At 35.7% G+C, this 22,565-nt stretch overlaps 2 protein-coding genes and 1 long non-coding RNA gene across 3 annotated transcripts in view; all 3 read left to right on the top strand.

Annotated features, from left to right (window-relative positions):
- The window catches only part of LOC136813403 (uncharacterized), a 96,156-nt gene extending 83,844 nt beyond the window's left edge, over positions 1-12,312 (top strand). The window contains exon 2 of the long non-coding RNA XR_010847467.1: positions 12,260-12,312. This is a non-coding gene — a long non-coding RNA (uncharacterized lncRNA). The remainder of the gene's footprint in view (positions 1-12,259) is intronic.
- On the top strand, positions 307-11,775 carry LOC136813398 (thioredoxin domain-containing protein 5-like). Its single transcript, XM_067069920.1, has 12 exons — positions 307-642; positions 1,198-1,282; positions 1,687-1,745; positions 2,234-2,345; positions 3,426-3,580; positions 4,747-4,831; positions 5,771-5,857; positions 6,773-6,967; positions 8,813-8,889; positions 9,918-10,005; positions 10,513-10,554; positions 11,469-11,775. Exons 1-12 carry the CDS (start codon positions 464-466, stop codon positions 11,598-11,600), a joined length of 1,296 nt encoding a protein of 431 aa, XP_066926021.1. The 5' UTR covers positions 307-463; the 3' UTR covers positions 11,601-11,775.
- A 3,324-nt stretch (positions 12,313-15,636) lies between the features above and the next one.
- LOC136813404 (zinc finger protein 704-like) lies at positions 15,637-21,502 on the top strand. Its single transcript, XM_067069923.1, has 5 exons — positions 15,637-16,083; positions 16,523-16,650; positions 17,604-18,055; positions 19,774-19,880; positions 20,809-21,502. The coding sequence occupies exons 1-5, from the start codon at positions 15,869-15,871 to the stop codon at positions 21,305-21,307; spliced, it is 1,401 nt and encodes a 466-aa protein (XP_066926024.1). The 5' UTR covers positions 15,637-15,868; the 3' UTR covers positions 21,308-21,502.
- The last annotated feature ends 1,063 nt before the right edge of the window (positions 21,503-22,565 follow it).

Below are 22,565 nucleotides of genomic sequence, written 5' to 3' on the forward strand. Positions count from 1 at the left end.
TTAAAAAGAAAACATTGCAGTGTAATTTTTCTTTGTTTTCAATTAAAAGAAGCTATTGTAACGTAAAATTTCTTTGTTTTTTATTATATCGTAAAAAAAAGTCTCTGACACAGGGCTTGGGAGAGAAAAGAATAAGGGGACAAAAGTGTCCCCCCGCCGAAGAGTGCAAAAAGTGGTAATAGTGCAATTAACGATTAATTGCACTCCTCTAAACCAATCAGATTCGAGTAATTTTGCACGGCTGACGATTACATGGTTAATGTTGGCCATTTTCACTATAATTTATGTTTTCTGCTTTTTATTAACAGGTAAAAAATATATTTGAAAAAAATGTACTAAAAACGAAATAGTAGTTCAAAAGAAAATTTGCATCAATGAGAAATTACCATCATCAAGCATCTGCAACAAGTTCAGAAAAAACCTTTTTTTAAAGATTGCCTTATATTAAGGCACCATACACACTATGGATTTTCTTGAGTACCTGGTGATTCGTTCATTATTTACCGCCCTTGTCGTTTTGGTTAACGCCCCTTTACAGCGTGTGGATGGTTTATCAAGTGTGGCGGAGATTTATAATGCGAATAGTTTTGATTTGATTCGTTCAAGCTCTTATCCACATTTTGTTATGTTTCATGCACCGTGGTAAGTCCTTTATTATTCGGCTTTTCCAGAAAAAAGACGGTATACACGTTTTCTTTTTAAGAACAAACTATAAAACTAAAATCACCCTCTGGATGTCCAAGTGGGTAGAAGGGTTGAGGATATCTAAGCATTTTGTCCTGTACCCCACTGAATATCCATGTATTTTGTCCTATACCCCCTGGATATCCAGGCATTTGTCCTGTACCCACTGGATATTGAAGCATTTTTTTTGTACCCCTGAATATCCAGGCATTTTATCCTGTACCACCTGGATATCTTATCCCTCTTATAAGGGTCCACCCCCTGGATGTCCAATATCCTCAACAGGACACGGACTTTTTCTGGAAAAGCCTATTCCAAATGATAATACTCTAACGTCCTGGAATTCCAAGCACTTTTAAGGGTTTAAACCCCTCTGGGATTCAGAGTTTCATAGGATTTAAAAGACTACTATTCAATTCCACTTATTTATTATGAATTTTTAATTGCACCCTATTGGATTCAAGAAACGAGATGGGAGGGGAATTTAATCATAATTGGTATCGTTTCTTTTAGGTGTTCACACTGTACAAAGATGTCACCAGTGTGGGACGAATACGCACGACAGAATCATAAACTAAAACGAATGAAAATAGCAAAGGTACTTTTTCATTTTGAATTTATTGAATGTATTTGAAGTACAGTTGACGCTCTATGATTAGATTTTCAAGGGGAATTGAATTTTCATTGGATAAGGAGCGTATCGAATAGTAGAGCGTCTTTTATCAGAGTTTCTTATTTTAAACCTTACTCCATAACTCGAAACTTCCTCAACTCAACAAATTTATGATCCCCTTGCGTGGCCGAGTCATGGAAACTAACCGTACTGTATATATTGGCAACCGAATATTTTCATTTTAAAGAAAGTGGATTGTATTTTTTATTTTTTTATGATATTAAAAGGCACTGTTGACTGGAGGGTTCGTAAAATCTGTTCCCGGTTAAGGAGACATTCGAGTTATAGAGGTTCGAGTTAAGGAGACTGCAATGCATTTTCTTTTTTAGTTGGATTGTTCAGAATACACGCCTCTTTGTGCTTCGGAAAAAATCAAAGCATACCCCACGTAAGTCTCTCTTCGTTATCAATCTTTTGAATTTTTTCTCATCAACAAGCCACGAAAGTTTATGTACTGTTCCCGAAAAAAATCCTTTGAAAAATCACTCACTTTTCAGCCAATCTGCCTTTTAAAAATGAATTTCACTTTATTATTACTATGCTTAATAAAAATATTTGTTCCATGAATTCGCGAAAGTATTCTCTTTCAAACCCGAATGACGTGTATATGCGTTCAAAGTTAGCCAATATACTGAGTTCCAAACTTCCGGCTATAACTCCTGACCACTTGATTTAAAAGGGCATAAACAGGATGCATTTTGAAAGAACAGAAAAGTGCCTTTCTAAGGGTACCAAAACCATTATCTAACTCTCAAGTTATAAACTTTTATATCAGTTTGAAGTTTTGGATTTCAAAATAAAAAAAGTTGGAAATTTTCACATTTTTCAAAAATGTCACGCGCTGCAGTATACAATTTTTTTTCTCTTAATTTCCAGTTTTCGTTTATTCGATCAATACAAAGCATTCACATTTCGTGGTACAACGAGAAGTATACGCGATTTCAACAAATTCGTCGAACAAAAGTCTCCCAACATAAAAAATGGAAAGGTATTGTCTGTCTATCTGTCTATCTGTCTGTCTGTCTGTCCTTTAAAACGCCTGGATTTTGTTGAAATTTTTACACAAAACCGTTTTTTCCAGGGAATGAATTGTTTACTGAAACACGAGGCTCAAACTTAAACCCAAACAACTGAATATGTTACGAATTCGCAATCTTCGAACCTGAGCTATTAAAAAAGCTTAATCAAATTAAATACTCAATTCTCTTATCTAAATTCATCCGCCTTAAAAGACGACGAATTTTTTGCCGATATGCGGGGAATGCAAATTTATTCAAGTTAAGGAAATTTCGAGTTATGAAGTAAAGTTAACTGAATGGACCATAAAACTTGTTCGAGATAAGGAGACATTCGAGTTACAGAGGTTTGAGTTAAAGAGACTCTACTTTAAGGGCAGAAACTTTCGCGGGCAGAAAGTTTCGCGAGACCAAAAAGTCGCGAAATTTCGCGGATTTAAGTTTCGCGATTTTTACTTTTTGAAGAAAATTTACAGAAGAAACTTTCGCGGTTTTTTGTGAATGTTCAATTTTAGTAGCAATAACTTTCGGGAGTGGCTAAATAGTGAATAAAAGTGAATAAAAAATTGTTTCCAATCTCATTTTTTTTCTTCAAACGAAGGAGTGATATGCTAATTAATGAAAAATAAACTATTTGCACTTCTTCCTCCCATTGCGATAATATCGATAATATTGACTCACCTCGACTTTGAACGAACTTTTGCGATTTCTAGGAAGATTTCATTTTTCGCGAAATTAACTTTCGCGAATTTCTTGTTTAATTTCTTACCTGGCAGAAACTTTCGCGAAAAAATGCCAAAAACGCGAAAAACGCGAAGGTTTCTACCCGCGAAAGTTTCTGCCCTTAAAGTATACTTGTAGTACCTATTAGCATGAATACGCACGTTTTAAAACATATATTTAGACGTTTCGGTGTCTTCCGATCACCATCATCATTGAGTCATCAGTTTAAATTTTATTCAAATAAGATGAAGACGCTTCTGTGCTTGAACTTTACGTTGAAAATATTCAGGAAGATCAATCAATTTAATGAGTACGTTTTCCTTTTTAAGGTTCCCGAAGCTTCAGACAAACAACACAAGACAACTTCATCTACACAACAAAAACAACCGCCAAAAAAACGTCAGGGCGTTGTGGAATTAACCGACGACTCTTTTGAGAAAGCGGTGGCAGATGGAATAACGTTTGTTGACTTCTTTGCACCATGGTATGCGATTCTCGTTCCCATTTTGGTCCCTTCCCCTTGACAGTTTGTCACAGACCCGTATCTACAGCTAATTTCAGAATTCATTACCGTAGAGGGTCTTTTGTCATTGTCTTTTCTTATTTGAGATTTTTCAAACCAACCGCTGCGATGGAGTGTTGGTGAGAGAAGGGGAGATGATAAGAGAATGTGAGATGATAAGAGAATGTGCACAGAGGTTACTACGAAGCGATAAACGTGAGATACACTCTAGTACCAGAGTACTTGACGTGAGACCCAGTGTTTTTTTTGCGGGAGGGTAGGAGCCTTTAGTGTTTATAGTGTTGTTTTTTTTGTGTCACCTGATCAAATTCCCATCCCAAAGTTGGTTTTAAGTGCTCATTTTAACAATGTCTGAAACATTTGGTATTGGATTTTGATAAGAAAAAGAAATATTGCAATGGTATTGCTTTTTACAACAATTTTCTTTACCCGGTCTCTTTTTAGATCAGAGAAAATTATTTTGGTGGAGCCATCGATGATCCTGTTAGAAATAAGGAAAAGAGCTTCTATCGTTCAATTAAATACCGTTAGTTGGTTTAATGTCGGCATCCGTCATCTTATTCCGTCACCCTTCTTTAGAGATAAGAAGGACGGAATCGCTGATTAGACAAGATTTTAATTTGCCATTCTTGACGCTTCGGTGTCTTCTTTGCACTAGAATCAAAAGTTTAGTAATGAAAATTCAAAATCACATTTCAATTTATAACAAGATAGTAAAATTAAAATTTTAGTTTTCACTTTTATCATAAACTTTATCTGGCCCAGTAGGAAATGTTTTCAAATTTCACAAGGAAATATAATTCCAATCAGAGATTCCGACTTTCTTATTATTCCAAAAAAGGTTAACAGAATTAAATTGTGGATGTCAACATTAGACTAACCAAACTGTGGGATACTTGTTCATCGATTAAAATAAAGTTCAAAAATATATAATATGAAATAAAACAGTCTCTCTAATTCGAACCGCTTTTATTCGAATATCTCTGTAATTGAACTAAAACCTCAGCTTGGGAGTGGTATGAATTACTGTCTGTAATTTTCGAATCTTTCTCTAATTCGAAGAAAGCTATTATGGTCCCTTAAAGATCGAATTAGAGAGAGTCATCTAACTGTATGTTCATTTTTAGGTGTTCACACTGTCGTAAATTGGAGCCAGTTTGGAAGCAATTAGCGGATAGGTTTGCGCATGACAGTAGAGTCACTGTTGCTAAGGTTTGTTGCAAAGTTTGCTTTTACAGACATATTCAAATTTTCTTAAAGGTGTGTACAGAAGGGCTATAGAAGAGGGGCGTACAGGGTGTCGCGAACGCCGAAATACCGACAACAAAATTTGCTGCAATCCTTATTTTGTCACCGTATAACAATTTTGACACCGAATTATCATAGTTTTTTCTTCAAACACCGAATCGCCCACGGAAAAATGGCTTATACCGTCAAACCGCAATCGATCAATACCTAATCCATAAAAAGCGTAGTGCCCCATCGGAACTTCTGAAAAGGGTCAAGATGATTCGTATTGTTGAATGAAACTGTCATATAAATATGTCATTGAAATTGCTATAGATTATAGGGATCTTCCTTTAAATAAAAACCATATTATCACCTTTTTTCCGGACACATTGCATTCTTCTTTTCTGAACTAATACCGTCTTTTTGCAAGACACTTCCCGCACTAAGATTTTCCTGACTTTTCCGAGATCTTTCCGGGGATAAGAGATTTTCGGAGTAAAATGGGGGGGGTTAAGTTTTTAGGGGTGTATTAAATAAAAATAGGGGGAATAGCAACTTGTTGGTAAAAATATGTATTATATCTTAAATTGGTCAAAGAATTGGGTCTATACCCTAACAAAATAGCAATGTATATGGCAAAAGTTTCCCCTGCGGTGCCATTTTATACCCTTTCTTATCATATAAATTTGATTTTTTTGGTGTTAAACAGTTTGTGCAAACACCATTGTAGTTAGTGCGGGTTCGAAAAATTTTTAAAATAGGGGGATGCATATATAGGGGTCCCCCCTATAAAATAAAAATGGGGGGATGAAATATAAATGGGGGAGATCAGACCCCTCTGCACACTATGACTACTTTACATTACGTAATGTATCGAGCACTGAAAAATTTTTTATTGATTGATTTCTATTTCATTTGTAGGTGGACTGCACAGCGCAACCTAACTTATGTACTTCAAGAAGTATCAGCGCTTACCCTACACTCAACTTGTACAAAGACGGAAACCAGGTATAACACAACTGAACACGATACACGGATTGCAAAATTATATCAGTGCTGTCAAAACATGTGATTACTCGAAAAAGTTCACGTGATTTTATTCCCATGTTACTGCTGTTGCTTTACAACTTACAACTGATTACTTTATTATTGTCAATAAGTTCTAACCGATCAGAAATAAATGTCATGTAACAAGCAAATAAAGATTTTGAGTAAAAGCGTGATTTGTCTTCAGACTTTAATTTTGCAACCTGTGTATTAAAATTAAAGCTATTTGCTCGCACAGCATTTTTGAGCAAAAGAAAAAACAACTTTTTCCTCTTTCAGTGACGCTCGAGCACAAATTTTCAAAAATCATTTTGTTTATTCTACTTAATTATCATAGAGGCGCGCCTCCTTTCTTTGTCAAGAAATAAGAATGTCGTTAGCTCAAAGATCTTGATAGCTTTCCCTCCATTCGTCACTGGGATATCAGCGGGGATTCGGCCTGTCCCTAAAAATTCTCTTGTCATCTCTAATGAGATTCATGGATGTTTGTAAAGAAATAATGCGGCCAGTGTTAGTAACCGTATGCATTTGAGATCGATTTTGGAAATTTATAGCCCTAGGATTATTTCGACAATAAATTGAGAGAATAATAGAAGTTCGAATAAGCGAGAGTCTACAGTAAGTTTTAACTACTGGTAACTACTAAATTTTAAGCTTTCACATGTGGATATGACGTTGATTCTAAAAAATACATTAAACTCTCGCTTATTCGAACTTCTATTTTTCGAATCTTTCTATAATTCGAACTTAAGGAGAAACCCTTAAAATACTTTTCATAATTCGAATCTCTCTGTAATTCGAACAAATAAAATCTCCCGTTCGAGTTCGAATTAGCGAGAGTCTTTTGTATTCAAAGTCTTATATTGCACTCAATAGCTAAGCGCATACAATTACGATCGCACTCTGGAAGCGTTGACAAGTTTCATTAATAACGTATTGGACACTGAACCGCAACCATCCTCAATGGATGATCAAATGGCCGGAGAGGAATTCCCTGTTGTTGAACAAGAAGGGAATTTACCTAAAGCCCATGAAAATCCAGCACCCATTTATTCAAATAACCTCAAAACAGTAAGCTAAAGCCTATAGGCCATTTCACAGTCGAAATGAATCATGGGTTAATCAGGACACTGGTTGCGCTCTAGCACCGACTTCCAGTTGACTTTTCAAAACATTGGACCAATAGTAAGTCGTCATTGGCGTGCAGTGGTCTTGATTACCCATGGCGCTTTGCGACTGTGAAATGGCCTACACATACATGAAGCTGTTTGCTGAGATCTTTGCAAACGAAATGCGAATTATTTACTTGGGCTATCACAAATGTAAAACCATTCGCTTCAATTCAACGTCAAAGAGTTCTAAATTATTGGTCTGCCCTACCTTAATTCCGTTAATTTTTGCGTTCCTTTTATTTTTGCGTAGAATACGCTTAACGTGTAGAAATCACATCTTAGGGCTCTTCCCAGCTTGGCACACAACGTTGCTTCAACGTTTATCTAACGTTCACAACGTCCATATAACGTTAGATGAACGTTAAAACAATGTTGTGTGCCAGCTGGGTTTTTATTTAAATTGGGACCTCAATTCATGGTAGTAAATATGCCTCTGGGGTGTAAAATCTAGCTTGAATAAACACCGATGAAAGTGAGTAAAACTCACTTTAAATCGTCAAAATCACTTAGAAAATATCCCAGAAATTGCAAGATGCGCGAAAATTAAAGGATGCGCGAACATTCTATTTTACAAGCTGCGCGAAAATTTGAGACGCGAAAATAAAATGCGTGCGAAAATTAATGGAATTAAGGTATATAATTTTAGAAAGAAGACATTGTCAAATAAAACAATGCTGTTTAGTTTTGATAATTCGTTTTAACAACTGTAATGTTTTCGCAAGCTCAGCAAGTTTCCGTAGCGATCTGGACCTCAATTTAAATCTCGTTAACCTAAATTTGATATAAATGTAAAAAATTTATTATATTTGAAAATCGGAAGTTACGAGAGTGACTGTAAAACACCCTGTGTCACAGCCCAACTGGAAAGTTCGGCAAAAATTTCGTCCCGGTGGGAAAATACCCTAGAATTTCAGCCCCACTTGGAAGTTGACTTTGCTTTATCCCCATTTAAAATTCAATAGAAAATATTGGACTCCAAAACCATCCTAACTGGATTTTTTTAACCTTGAAACAATAGAATTGCTATCCCCATTGGGATTCCAATAAGACATTTTATCCCCCACTGAAATAAAAAGTTCAACCGGGGCTGTGAGACAGGGATGATATAAATAATGGGTGATTGGCTACTGTGACACTACATCAAATCACAATCACCATGGCAATGTGAAATTAGTTTATTTGATTCTGCTTTGTTTCCTCTAAACAACGAATCAGTGTTCTTCCGTCTCAGACAGTTTTTTCGTCTCATTGAAGTATATAAAGAGGCTTTTCCGCCTCAAAATTCTGCACAATTCACCAAAAATTTCTGACAATATGGGCGAATTCGCTCGTGTAAAATCCATTTTCTGGCTCAGGCAAAAAAACCTTTGACCTCCTAACAATTATAAGTAGTAAGTCTACCACCGCAGTCGGAGGCGACCCAAAGGCTCTTTCAATAGCTATCTACCCAAAGGTAAAGGAGGGCGCCATTCTTTCTCCCTGGATTGCTCCACTTACCCTTGATCCTTCTCTTAATTGCTGAGTATCAAGCAGAGAGGCATCAAGTACAATTTTGAGATTCTTTGGTATGACCTGGCCGGGGGTTGAACCCACAACCTTGCAAACCGTAGCCAGATGCTCTACCGCTGCACTACGGTCGCTAAAAGACAGAGTAGGATAAGTTTTGATTAGTGTATATTAGTGTAAGAAGTTTGCTACATTATAACGTCAATGATTCTTTATGCCTATGGATATTTTTTCATAGGTGAAATGGTTGGATCGCTTTCAAATAGATGAAGAATTGACACAAAAACCATTGGTGGTTTACCTTCATGATCCATGGTACCTTTTTATAACTGTTTTTTTTTTTTACCGTTGGGATTTATGTAAAGGTTTACATTAGGTCAGTTGAAAAATGAATGACATTGCAAAAGGCCAATTCAGATAAATTATTTGCAGTAAAAGCATGGAAATCGTACATTAAAAAAAATAATGAATTATTAAAATCTGAGTCGTCCCGAAGACTACTCTTTCTATAGCTATCTACTCGGTGAAGAGAGGGGAGATCGCAATTCTTTCTCCTGGATTGCTCAACTTACACTTGACCATTCTCTTAATTGCTGAGCATCAAGCAGAGAGGCGTCAAGTATAATCTTTTTGTACTAAATACAAATTCTTTGGTAGGTTACGACCCCTGGAGTACGGAGGGGGGGTAACACCTAAAAAAAGGTGGTTGCTTGAGGTGTTTGAAATATTTAGGGGACCTTCTATATTAACAAAAAAGGCAGAAAGCTTTTTTCTCTTGAATATCACAATGATAAAATTATTCAGCAATTTACCGGGACGGGGAGCTGCCCTTGAATCCTCAAATATTTTGGGGGACCTAAAGGCTCTTTTTTACCCGGGGTCTGAACCAGGACTCACGCTATGACCCGACCGGGGATTGAACCTAAGACCTTGCGCACCGTAACCAGATGCTTTGCCTTTGCACTACGATCGCTAGAAAAGTCATTATCATCGTCCTGTCATTTAATATCAAAATAAAATACTCTGATAAAAACTTCAATTTTCAAGAGCAGTTCATTTGGATTATACATATCCTGTACCCTCTCTTGAACCATTTAAAGGTTTTATTTTTACATAAGTGTTCCCGTTTCATATCAGACACATATTTCGTATCAGGACAGTGTCTGCCTATTGTTACATTATGCTGGTATAAGCAAATAGTTTTGTTTTCTTCCTCATTCTGGCCAATCTTGCTCCACACGCGTGTCAATCCAATGTGAAAAGGTTGTGAATTAAAATTGATGATTAAGCAAACTCTTATTTAAAAACAAAATCTTTAAAACTTTTCGTCCTTTCAATTTTAGGCAACCAGAATCAGTAAAAGGTCTAGCAGAGTTTGAAGAATTGGGTCGTATCATGGATAAAGTGGATATGAAAATCACCCCAGTATTTGTGAGTCATAATTTTTCAAGTATTCAAGAGGTGAATATAGTAGAGAGTCTCTATCCCTTAACCCTTAACACAGCCATGAATTGGTCCCTTCCAGAAAGTTTTTGTACATGGAGGGTGGAGGATATATTGGATATTTTGTCCGGGGGGTAGTGAAAAATCTGCAAAATTAGCCTTGTTTTTTGGGCAAACTTGCTCTGTTTAGGGGTAATTTGGAATATCCGGGGGGAGGTCAAGGGCCGGGGGGACATCTGTTGTCTGGGGGGGTCAAAATTCACAATGTTTGAGGGTAAATTTCCAAAAAATGTTATATCATCCAACCCCCCTCATGTACAAAACTTTTCTGGAAGAGCCCATTGCTTAGAATTCGAACACAGTCCATTGCGGTGCGTCGTGATAGAGACCATCGCATTACCAATAGACAGAGTATTTATGTATAAGGTCCTTAGAGAACTTGGAAAATTATACGGGAATGGATTTATTGAAGATATTTTCTCTTTCTTGTTTTAGTTTTCATGCACCACAGATAAAGCGTACTGTCAAAAATTCACGGTATAATAGTTTTTGTATTTACCCATAGCAAAACGAAATTGAATACAGTAGGTTCTCAGTTTCACCAGAGAGATGCAATTAGGTAGAGTGATTTCTTTCCTTAAAGCTGTGTCTTTATCCAATCGAATTTCCCTTGTGGAAAGTGATTATAGTTCGTAAAAAAAGTTTAAGTTGTGTGTCTAAAAAATCTCATGAAACGGATATGTTTACATTGATATTTTCTTAATAGAAACAGTTTTTTTCTGAAAACTATTGATATTTTACTATGTATTTTAGCTTCTTTTTTAGAAACTTTGGGAGTTTTTTAATATATAATTAAAAACGATTAAGACAAAATGATAAAAATGGTTAAATTAAGAACATGTTAAGAACATTTTTAGGCTTAAAACTCAAGAAATTAAGAGCACCCGAAGGCTAAATTGGGTCGAAGGTCGAAATTGACGTAACGGATGGAAAAAGTAGAACTTCCTTCAACTTTTTTTTTGTTCGCGCGAAACTTTTTTATGACATAATCTTTTCTTCAGACAAAAAAAGGTTGAGAAAAAAATGTCGCACACTTCGTGCGAAAGTGGAGTCCGGCCTTAAGGAATGGACCCATCACAGATACGCATCTTTTTGAGGAGAGACATTTGAACTTATTCCATCTGATAACTAACAGTGCACTAATTTCCAAAAATGTTACGAGTCCGAGTTACGGAAAAACACAGAAACATACCCCTGAATTACTTAATTATTCCCGCTCATTCCAAGTTCAATTCAGCTCATAGATAAGTATGCCTGCTGAAGATTGCCTCCGTGAAAACAATCAAATGACGTCATGTGTGTCCACGTTGAATATCTACTCTATTTATAATCTGTGATTTGAATTATTGGGGTCAGGTGCTATAATTTGTTTTCTTTTTATGTTATTTTAGGATAAAAGTCCAACCGTTGTGTTTTTCCATTCTTCCGATGACTACATTTTATATACAAGGAAAATGGTCCCGTCAGCACTTCTTGCTTTCATTAAGGAAGCGTCAACGGTACATACCAAACAAGAGCTGTAAGGCGTACCATTTCAATTTCTTTTTCACTAAAATTTCAATTAGAATGACTATGCACACCATTTCTTATGTGCTTGTTCAGTTTATAGATATTTTAATTGGGACAAAGCTTTTTTTGACCCCTTTATTATGTACAATAGACTCTCGCTAATTCGAATCTTTCTATAATTTTTTCCCCTAGAAATAAAATTGCGAGACAATAAGTCAAAATATTTTTGGTTTTGGAAATGCGAAATCTTTAGTTATTGCAATTTAAATGGCTCTTTGCACCGTGATAACGAGAGACCTGGATTTTGTAAAAAAATAAGCATATCATAAAGTATATCACTGATCATGGTCATTAAGTCATGGGTTGTGTGCTTGGGAAGATTCAGTTTTCTTTTCAATTTTAAATGAACCTTGGAAAAATTTAGTGAATGAAGAGCTCAATCTCATTTTTTTCCTCCGAAAAATAAGCACTTTACAAGTAAAATTTGAGCTTGATTCCAAAATAATAGCTAAGCATAACTGAGCCTGTTTTTCAATAAAAACATGCTTACAAAAAAAACATCTGTCCTGAGTTGTACTTGTAAGTTTTGTAGCCTTATTTTTAATCCAAAACCTACAAAACCGAACATTTTTATTTATTTATGTATGTATTTAAAAACAAATGAATTTTTTAGGTAGAATTTTTACAAGGTGATTGGGGAAAATATCAAATGTTGTTATTGAGAAATTATCTCGTGATAGTAATTGAATTGCAATTTTTAAGAACATAAGGCATCGTTGGTCAAAATATTAAGAACAAGTTAGGAACATTTTGAGGCTTTATTGACTCTGAAAGATTTAATTTCTTAGGAAATTGCACAACATTATTTACAAAACGGCGAAATTAAGAACATTTTTAGGCTTTGAACTCGAAAAATCCCAAGATGTTCTTAACTTGTTCTTCCATCGAAGCCTTTAAATGTTCTTATACAATTTGCTCTTAGAAAACATTATTTGATTGGTAAGAATTTTTACCGGTACTGAAAAACACCGATCATAGTTTTTCATGTTTATTGATTTTGAACCTCGTGGAACATTAATTACATCCTTCATCAAGGGTGGTATTTTCAAATAAACAAGATATATGTTCAATAGAATTCGATGGCCTTAGTAAATTTACATTTCAGTCACCAAGGAGCTTATTTAGCCTACTGATAGACGTTTTTTCATTTTATAAGAAAGGAATTTAAGAACATAAGGCTTTGGGTCAAAAAAATTAGGAACATTCTAAGAACATTCATGGCTTATTAGCTGGCTCAGGAACATGCATTTCTTTGAGAACAAATTTCATGCAAAATGCTGAAAATGAGAACCTTCAAGAACATCTGAAAAACTTTCAAAGCATCTCAAATGATTTAAAAACCTTGATATTCTTATGAGATAAAAAACGTTTAAACACTACAGCACCTTTTGATTATTTTATATGTGCTTTATTCTTTTATGTTATGTCCTTATATAAGGTACTAGTAGTGATTAAACGGTTTTCTACGCATAACCTTTGTAAAAATTTGTTTTAGAAATTATTTATCACTGATTCTGCATTCATTCATTCATTCATTCATTCATTCATTCATTCTTTCATTCTTTCTTTCTTTCATTCATTCGTTCATTCAAACATTCAAACATTCAAGGAGAAATAAAAAAAAAGGTAAGGAAATGAGAATTGTCCTTTTTACAACTAAGGTTCATTCATTTTTTGCATTCATTCGCTCATTCATTCATTCATTCATTCATTCATTCGTTCATTCATACATTCGTTCATTCATTCATTCATTCATTCATTCATTCATTCATTCATTCATTCATTCATTCATTCATTCATTCATTCATTCATTCATTCATTCATTCATTCATTCATTCATTCATTCATTCATTCATTCATTCATTCATTCATTCATTCATTCATTCATTCATTCATTCATTCAAGGAGAAATGAAGAGCAAAGGTAAGGAAACGAAAGTTAAATATTTTTTTTTTGAAACTGGTAAAAAATATACCTTATTAACCTCTAAAGTATGAGGGAACTGGGCTCGAGCGAGGGTTCGAGTTTACCAGGAAGAATGACGTCAAAATAGCTGAAGCCAAATTGCGTTAACATTCTCATAAAACAATGCATTTTGACGTCGATATTCCGCTTGCGGATTAGCGGTTGCCCACACTAAAGCTTTAAAGAAGCTGGTCAATTTTTCATCGGAGAGGAATGGGCTTTTCCAGAAAAAAAAATGTATACCCCCTGTTGAGGAGGTCTATCCCTCTGTGGCTTGAAATGCTATAACCCCCTGGAATTCCAGGCATTTTCAGGTTTAAACCCCTCTGGAATTCTGAATTTTAGTATGATTTAAAAAGCTAACCCCATGGAATTCCAGTTATTTTTGACAGATTTTTGTATGTCCCTATGGAATTCCGCCACACATCAAACCTTGCCCCCTGGAACGGAAATGGATCTCCTCAACAGGGGTATACGTTTTTTTTTGAAAATGTCCAATGATAGTCGGTCTATGATGTGCCGCATCCCCCTTGCGCGTAAACCTTGAAATAATTCGGTTGCACCCCCCCCCCAAAACAAGGGCTGGGTTACCAGGCATTGCCGCTGCAAAATCCTTGACGCGGTCTCCCAAAATTCCGTAACCTAAACCTTCCAGATGTTGAGAATTTCCCGACTTTCAGAGCTTTAGTGTGTCGGTTAAAAATTTCTGCATCTGGGTGTTAGATATTGCTGGACCCCTCAAAAGCCGACCGCGCCGTTAAGGGTTCATTAGACTAGTATAGTCGTTGAATGAAAAACATCACACCGGAAAATCTTACTAGAGTGGTAAAATCGGGAAACCGTATCTAGAACGATATTCTCAAATTTCAATGTTATTTTCCTTCTCTCTCGCGCGCTAATTCCCGTGTGAACGTTTTACCGATTATACCTAGCCAGTACCCGACTCCTAAATTTTGTTGCGCGAGGTAAATAACAGACTGTTTACAAGTCTAAGGGTTCATAAGTGTATTTGGAGGCAAGTCAGCGACTGCCTTTTACTTTCTACCGAATTATTTTCTGATCAATGAAATAAATGCGCCATTTTGAGAAAAGTTATACAGAAAGTGATGCGTTTAAGAAAATCTCTTTTTAATTTCGAACGTTCTTTGTCTTTCAAAACAAAACAAATAAAACCTTATTCGAATGTTATGTAATTAAAAAATCTAAATTAAAAAAAAATCTGATCAAATATACATACTTTCAAAAAAGGAGTTAAATTTTCAGTTGGAAACTAGGGCCAAAAATTTTCTCAAAATAAAGAAATTCTTTGCCTTCGCATATTCTTTAGAAACTTAAGCCGGTAAATTTTCTTGCTGCAAAAAGCAAAAAAGAAAAAGTCGAAAAACATGTAAACTTTGATTTAGCCGGTTTATTTACGTTTTTTACGTCTGGTTAACATCCATTCAACATACATATACTGTACGCTTCACTTGATTGACGTCATTATAGCGTTTCAAAAGCGTTCGAAAAAGAATGGTTGATCAAAAATATGAGAGAATGTGCAGCAAATATAAACATTATAGTAAAACGAGATAATATGCCGTTGTAGTTATAGTAGTATGGAAGAACTTTATCATTTTTCTCGAAACTCTTTATCGTAAACTCGTAAATTTATTTGCGAAACTATTTCTGATAATTAGACTATACATAGCGGTGAGGAATTATTCTTTTTGCGGCATTTTACATATGTTTTGTTGTTGCGCTTTTTTTCGAATCGTCGAATGTTAGTTACTTTTTAATTTTTGGCGGGAACTCCATGTAACTACTATGGGTACATTTTTATTCAAATTTTACAGCTTTTAAATCTTGATTTTAAGGTTACTCTTCCGAGCTTGGAAATCTATTTTGGAAATATCGTTAACACTCCCTAATTCGAAGTCCTAATATTCGGTACGCCACATCCAATTCCCCTTGCCTTATAGATATCAAATTTCAACTGTATTTAAATCTTTCCTTTTTATATAGGATCCATTAAAAGCTTCATTTAGCACTTGTATTAACACTGGTTAGATTTAGAAACTCTCACTGAATGAATGGATTTTGCTAAATTCACTGCGATATTGGACTTGATTTATATTTGAATTGAGAATCTTATTGGTTGGTTAGACTTGAGCTGATTTTTGGATTGCATTTTTGCTTCAAAGGCTATTGCATCGTGGTCTTAAATTGGAAATTAATGGAATGATCGAAAATTTTTAAAATAACTCAAACTTCGAAGATGTATACAAAACCTCACAACGAACTAGACTGGACTCAAACTGGAAAATCATCATTACTAAAAGATCCAGTCTACAAAGATGAACTTTCTTTGCGCTTAGAATCTTACAATTCAAAGATGCGAAATAGTTTAATACAACATCCAGTTATATCACCGACCTCAACTTTCCGCACTGACATCTCTGGACCGGTTGGACATACAGAAACAATACCGAGGTAAAATCTTTAAGATGTATTTATTAAACAAGTCTTAAAGGGATAATCAGATGGTTAGAGGTATTTGGCCTGTAGAAACCTTCTATGGTCCTGGGTAAAACCTCCAAATTTTTTTGTCCAACTATTTTTCTAAAGTATAGATATATTACAAAGTGAAATTTCTAAAAATGGTCTCTCACACAACAAGTCAGAAAATTCTAAATCTCAACTTTTGAAAAATAGTTAGGTAGAAATTTTTTGAGATTTTGCTCAGGGTAATAGAATGATTCCACGTGCTAAATATCTCAAACCATCTGATTATCCCTTTGATTGCCTGACCAGATAGATACGACCTTTTCTCTTGCCAATATTATCTAGATTTATAATCTAGTCTGCCAACAAGTGATATGAGTACCCCTCGTATAGTATAGAATAATTTTAACCAATGTGTATTTTACAGACTGGTCATTACGTCACCAACAAAACCCATTCCGGTTCAAAGTCCAATTGATGACGTCAGGAGTGCAGCCATAGCGTTAACTTCACTGTCTCTATCACCGGCAAGTCTTCCATCAACTTATGAAGAAGGTTGGTTCATATTTACTGTAAGAACACCCTCTTCTCACAGACCCGGTAGGATTTGTTCGGCCAGTGGGGATAAAAATAATGGAGTGAAACTCGATGGGGATTGAATTTCCCATATTTTTATGGCTAGGGATTTCAATTTTTTTGTTTTCAAGTCGGAAAATTCAGTGGGGACTGGTGGGGATGGGAAAAATATCATAATATTTTGCAATGAGGATTGGTTTATTTGATTAGCTACAGTGGGGACAAACATTAGAGTATAATTTTCCATCGGGGACGATGTTTTGGCCAATTTTTCCAGTGGGAAGGGCTCCCAGTGGGTCTGTGAGAAGAGGATGTGTAAAAGTACAAAATTTCAAGGTTAGGACATTATCAGTGGCCTAAAATGACCAAAATGACCAGAAACAGCAAAAAAGCAAAAAAGTCTGATGTCGTGATTTTTTACACTGAAGAAGAAATCTTCATTCTGTTCGTCTCCATTTTTCTTCCTCATCTTTCAAGTTTTCAAAAGTCTTTAATCTATTAAATTATTCTCCTTGGAAATATCTTTCCAACCGTGCAAGGATTTTTAGTATAGCATTAATAGATATTGATAAAATTCAAAATTAAAATGTCCACATAATTTTAAGAAAGCCTTTAGGAAACTATATCACCAAATTTTACCTTTTTCACACTTTCACCTAGCTTTATCTTTCTTCTGGCATGTTGACAAGACTAAATAAGAAAGGATACGGCAAAGAAAATCAAACTTGTAGTTACAATGAACGTCTCACTGTGCAAATTTAATATTATTGAATCAACGTTGGGCTCAATCTCAGGAAAATTTCATTTTCAATGTAATAATCTGCATTTTGTGCAATTCATGTATCGAACGTAACTTCTAAATCCTTTGTTGTGAGCTTTACATTTGTGATTTGTGACGTAAACTACAAGTTCATCACACGTTTATTTTCAAGTTTCAGCACGTCATAAATTTGCTTTCCCACCTCAAAACACGCCCACAGAAGAACCCATCATCCCGTTCTACGCCACGCAAGAAAGGGGCGGAAATTCACCTCGCCCTACTCCACCATCAACTACGCCCCGATATCGAAATCGTGCTTACAGTCATATCTCAACTAATGAAAGGCTCTTAGAAATCTTACCACCCAAACCTAGAAGCTACTCAACAACTCGTGATTGCTTCAAAGAAATCGGTTACCCACCCTATGAGCGGCTCACCAAACAGCGGAGTCACTCTTTCGATGCGGTTGGCCGATCACATAATTACTACAAAGGAGAAGAACACCCAACGTATTATTCACCTCCATCGCAGAGGAAAATCTCCATCGATGAGGGAATAGGGACGTCCGATGGAGGGAGTATCGAATCACTTGAAATACCGGTCAGCTCGACTACCAAACGAAAGGTATGATCTACTTTTTGAACCAACTTTGTCCCTGTGTGTCCCAGGTTTTATTTATACTACTAATGGACGCCAGAGAATTATCTGGCGCTATCAGTAAGCATCGCAAAGTTTAACTACCGGGTGCGCCACAAAAAAGTTTCTCTCTTTGAAACTAATTTTCTCGAAATCTAAAAATTTTAAAAGAACCATTCCTATTTCATTGGAAAGAAGAAAGATAAACTTAAATTTTGTTGGGTCATTTATTAGATTCGATTCATTAGAACAAAAGTTATACTCGATTGAATGAAAAAGTTACTTTCAGAAAGTGCTCGAAATCGTTAAAAATCGACCTATCAAATTTTTATTTTAAAATTGGCAATCACAATAGCCTTTTCATGATTAAGAGCATTTTTCAGTAACTAAACACATAAATTTTGAAACTGAAGGGTTGAAAGGGTTTAAAATCTTCATCAAAATCACTTTAATTTACTTTTACCAAAATTGTCCTCAGATTTTTGGTTCTAGACTGATAAAGTCTATGTAAGACTGGATCTACCTCGAAACCCGTATTTGATGTACTTTTATGAATTTTACCAGATTTTTTTGTCTTTTTCGACGAATTTTTCTTCATTTTATTGAAATTCAACCTTCCTTTATACAAAAAAGGTCATTTAGACAGCTAATTATCATTTTTAATGACTGAAACGAAAATACTGATGTATAATGTAATTATGCTTCTGTTTGATTTGATAGGTCGATTTTTAACGTTTTTCAGCACTTTCTGAAAGTAACTTTTCTATTCAATTGAGCATAACTTTTGATCTAATGAATCAAATTTAATAAATGACCCATCAAAATTTAAGTCTATCTTTCTTCTTTCCAATGAAATAGGAATCGTTCTTTTAATATTTTTAGATTTCGAGAAAATTAGTTTCAAAGAGAGAAACTTTTTTGTGGCGCACCCGGTACAAAACAAAAGGTAAGAAGCGATGATGGCCGAACGGTCTAAGGCCTAAAAACTAGGGGTTTCCAGCTCACGGTTAGCTGAGACGGCTGGCCGTGGACCCCGCGAAAGAAAATCGAAGGACTGTTTTCAGTCCTATATGTCCTACATTTCTGGGCATCCACATTAAATATCGACTCTATCCATCTATAAATGCTACTACTTTTTGGACCATATGCCTGGAGCTCTTCTGAATCAGCTGAATGATGTTGATCAAAATGATCAAAAATACTCACAAAATAGTCAAATAAGAACATGTTTAGAACATTTTTAGGTTTAAAACTCAAAAAGTTAAGAACATCCGAAGGCTGAAAAAAATTTGGATGTTCTTATGAAAAAGATGTATATCATAAATAAAATGTTCAACTTAAAGGTACTTTAGTTCGAATTGTAGAGAATAAGAAAGCCTTGGACTACTTTTCACAGTTCCTCTATTTCAGACGGGTTTCCGTCTCAGTGAGGTATGAAAAGAACTCCCCCCTTAAATTTGCAAAAAGTTAAGCTAAAATATTGAAAGATCTGATCTGGGCTTGTTTGTCATGTTGATTATATTTTCTGTCTGAAATGAAAAATTTCGCTTAGACCACGGACTGTAATACGGGGCACTACTACTTTTCTAGAAAGGGTTTAAGGTTTAGGGTTCTTCCGTCAAGAAGATATAATAGCGCCCCCCACCTTCGGGCCGCCCTCCGACTGTGGTCGCAAACTTACTTTATTACTTTTACTTTACCATCAGATTAAACAACACCAAAGAAATGGTTTTCGTTGTATGTGGCGTGGTTGTGATAAAGAATTTACGACATTAAACGGTATCATTCTACACGTTCGGCATTCTCATATTGGGTAAGTTCGATATCGTTTGACGGCTAAACTTTGTCATTCCCGGGGCAAACTGGCTGCTACTGCTGGCGTAGTTTACATCCAGACAAGGCCCACGCCACCACAAAATAAAAATCTTTGGTGGCGCCTCATTAGACTCTATATCTATTGCTCCCTTACGATTTCATGGCGTGGCCCCTACCAGAGACTTGTTTTTTTTTCCGTTGCGAAGTGGCAATAGAAAAGTTTTCCCGAAATGAGAAAGTTTAGACGTTTTACAGTATTATATAAGATTGACACGCAATAGACAGCTTTAGGATTTCCAGTCTTACTCTTTGTATATAGGGAGTCCTTAAGGTATGTCTCAAAAGTATGTGACCACTTTACTTTTTTCTCAGCATGTATTAATGCTCTGTCAAAAAGCTATATACCATTGGAAAGAAATTTACAAGAAGAATAATCTAAAGATTAAAAGATTTTCGTAAAATTGAAAATTGAAAAAATAAAAGATATTTTCTTCCATTTTAAAAGTCATGAAATGAGATTTTTTAGAATATTTGATGATTTCAAATCTGTGTTCATATTTCTGTATCTTTCTTAGTAGAAATTTCAGTGCTGTGAAGTTAGCCGCATTTGCTGTTTTTGGTCATGTCATTATTTTTAAAACAAAAAAAAATTTCTCTCTTTACTCTTAGGTTCCAAATAACCCCCCCCCCCCCCCGTTTATTAATTCTTAAGAATATTTTCAGCTTCAAAAAGAAAAATCCCTTATTCTGCTCTAAGTAGCCTGATTTTAGCCTATATTTATTTTAAGAAGAATTTCCAACCCCCTGGCAATTAGGTCCCCCGTTTGTTCTGCCCCCCCCCCCCCCCCCCTCCCAGCCGTATGTTTGGAATCTAAGAGTAATAACCGTAAGTAGATCCGAATCAAAAATCATCATTAACATTTCAGGGTTGAACGGGCTGGAGAAGAAGAGTTCTATTTTGACGACATCGAAACTCAAAATGTCATTATGACGTCACCGCCTAAAGAAAGTGGACACCAGTCCCATCACGCCCCTATAATCGTATCAGCCAATCAAACCAAAGCATTCAAATTCTCAGAAGCAATTTCAATCCCGAGGAATCCGGAACCGATCAATATTCCGTATCGGGACCAAGTCAGGATACCTGAGACATCCATAAGTGGCAATACTGGGGAAACTTCTAAGCCTGTATCTGTCATCCAGCCGGTGATTGCGGCTTTGAAACCTATGGAGTTCCAATTTAATGATGAAGTCAAATTTCCATACATGCAGAATTCTATGCAAGGGCTTAGTCCGGAGACTAAACATAGACGCCGGAAACATGCAGTCGGTAAAAAGAAATGTCGGAAAGTATACGGAATGAGTAATAAAGACTTGTGGTGTACTCAATGTCGTTGGAAGAAAGCTTGTGCAAGATTCTCATGAATTGCGCTTTAGTAAAATGCCATGGTTCAGGTCAATGAAATATAAGCCCGAAGGCTAGAATTGAATCTCATTGGTAGGATTTGAAGCCAACAAATCCTACCAAAGTTGCGCGGCCTTGAGCGATCTGCCTGGTTTTTACACAAATGACAGATTGAAACTAATAATTACCGCTTAATTTCAAAAAAAATATCTCACAAAAACAAAGGAATTGCTAGATTCAATCCGTCATCGAAAATACGGCATATATTTCAAGGCTTCACTTTTTCTTGCCTCAGAAAGGTTAAAGATTCTCCTCTAGCCCTTCGGGCTTTAAACTCAATGATTACGCTTTAGTAAAATGCCATGGTTCAGGTAGACGATGCTATCGTCCGTTTAGAGGTCAGTAAACGCGGGAAAGAATTAGGGCGCCAGGGCGGTTTAAGGGAAAAAAGTGGCGGTTGAGTTTGGAACACTGTAAACATCTCCGCCACTGCTTACTCCACCCGAATTTATTACGCCTCTTCTAAACTATTCCCTTTTTTAGTGATCTTGTGTAGATGATAGGATCGTCTATGATTCAAGTTGCTGTTATGAGACTCAAAAGTACATGCTTGATGATACATAACAGATTCTTGATTATTAAAACTTTTCTTTTATTCGAATCTTTCTATAATTCGAACTTATTCCCAGTCCCCGTCAAGGAGAAACTCTCTTGATTATATTCTCTATAATTCGAACTCTGTTCGAGTTTCACGCGGGTTGAGCGTTTCGGATTGGAAACAAGTGGCTTCATTTCCAATGCAAGTGTTCCATGTTCGAAATGTCTTATCCCTTCAGGGCTTTAAACTGAATGCCACAAAATTGTGTCATCTTGAAACACGATATTTGAACAACCAAACTGAAAATGTTGAAGGTTGAAGGTAGTCTTACATACTTAAGAAATCACTTAACTACCTCTTAACAATTTCTTAAGTGCTGTGGTGCAAATAGACGATATCCGCTTCACATGAAAACTCAGATTTGACCCCCGAGAATTTCCCACAATGCGGAAAGTTCACGGTGAAATTTTTCCGCACAAAGCATTGTGGGGAATTCTCGGGGGGTCAAATCTGAGTTTTCAGGTTAAGCCGGTACAGTCTATTATTCACAAACGTATTCGATTTTAATTAATTGAGTATTGTAAATAATAGACGATTGTAAATAATTTTTAAATCCGTTTTATGGATAAACATTTTAGTTAAATACACAAACTGTCTAAATTAGTTTCAGGAGCCTACTT

Source organism: Clytia hemisphaerica, unplaced genomic scaffold, assembly GCF_902728285.1.
Source record: "Clytia hemisphaerica strain Z4C2 unplaced genomic scaffold, Clytia hemisphaerica genome assembly, whole genome shotgun sequence".
In the NCBI taxonomy this organism is placed as follows: Eukaryota; Metazoa; Cnidaria; class Hydrozoa; order Leptothecata; family Clytiidae; genus Clytia; species Clytia hemisphaerica.

What these genes read in the sequence shown, in the direction of transcription:
- LOC136813398 (XM_067069920.1), top strand. Translation starts at nt 464, where the DNA reads ATGGATTTTCTTGAGTACCTGGTGATTCGTTCATTATTTACCGCCCTT. An exon ending in CCAACATAAAAAATGGAAAG is followed by an intron (nt 2,346 to 3,425) that starts GTATTGTCTGTC and finishes TTCCTTTTTAAG; the next exon opens with GTTCCCGAAGCTTCAGACAA. An exon ending in ATTCAAATAACCTCAAAACA is followed by an intron (nt 6,968 to 8,812) that starts GTAAGCTAAAGC and finishes ATTTTTTCATAG; the next exon opens with GTGAAATGGTTGGATCGCTT.
- LOC136813404 (XM_067069923.1), top strand. Translation starts at nt 15,869, where the DNA reads ATGTATACAAAACCTCACAACGAACTAGACTGGACTCAAACTGGAAAA. An exon ending in TCCATCAACTTATGAAGAAG is followed by an intron (nt 16,651 to 17,603) that starts GTTGGTTCATAT and finishes TTTATTTTCAAG; the next exon opens with TTTCAGCACGTCATAAATTT. An exon ending in GTTCGGCATTCTCATATTGG is followed by an intron (nt 19,881 to 20,808) that starts GTAAGTTCGATA and finishes TTAACATTTCAG; the next exon opens with GGTTGAACGGGCTGGAGAAG.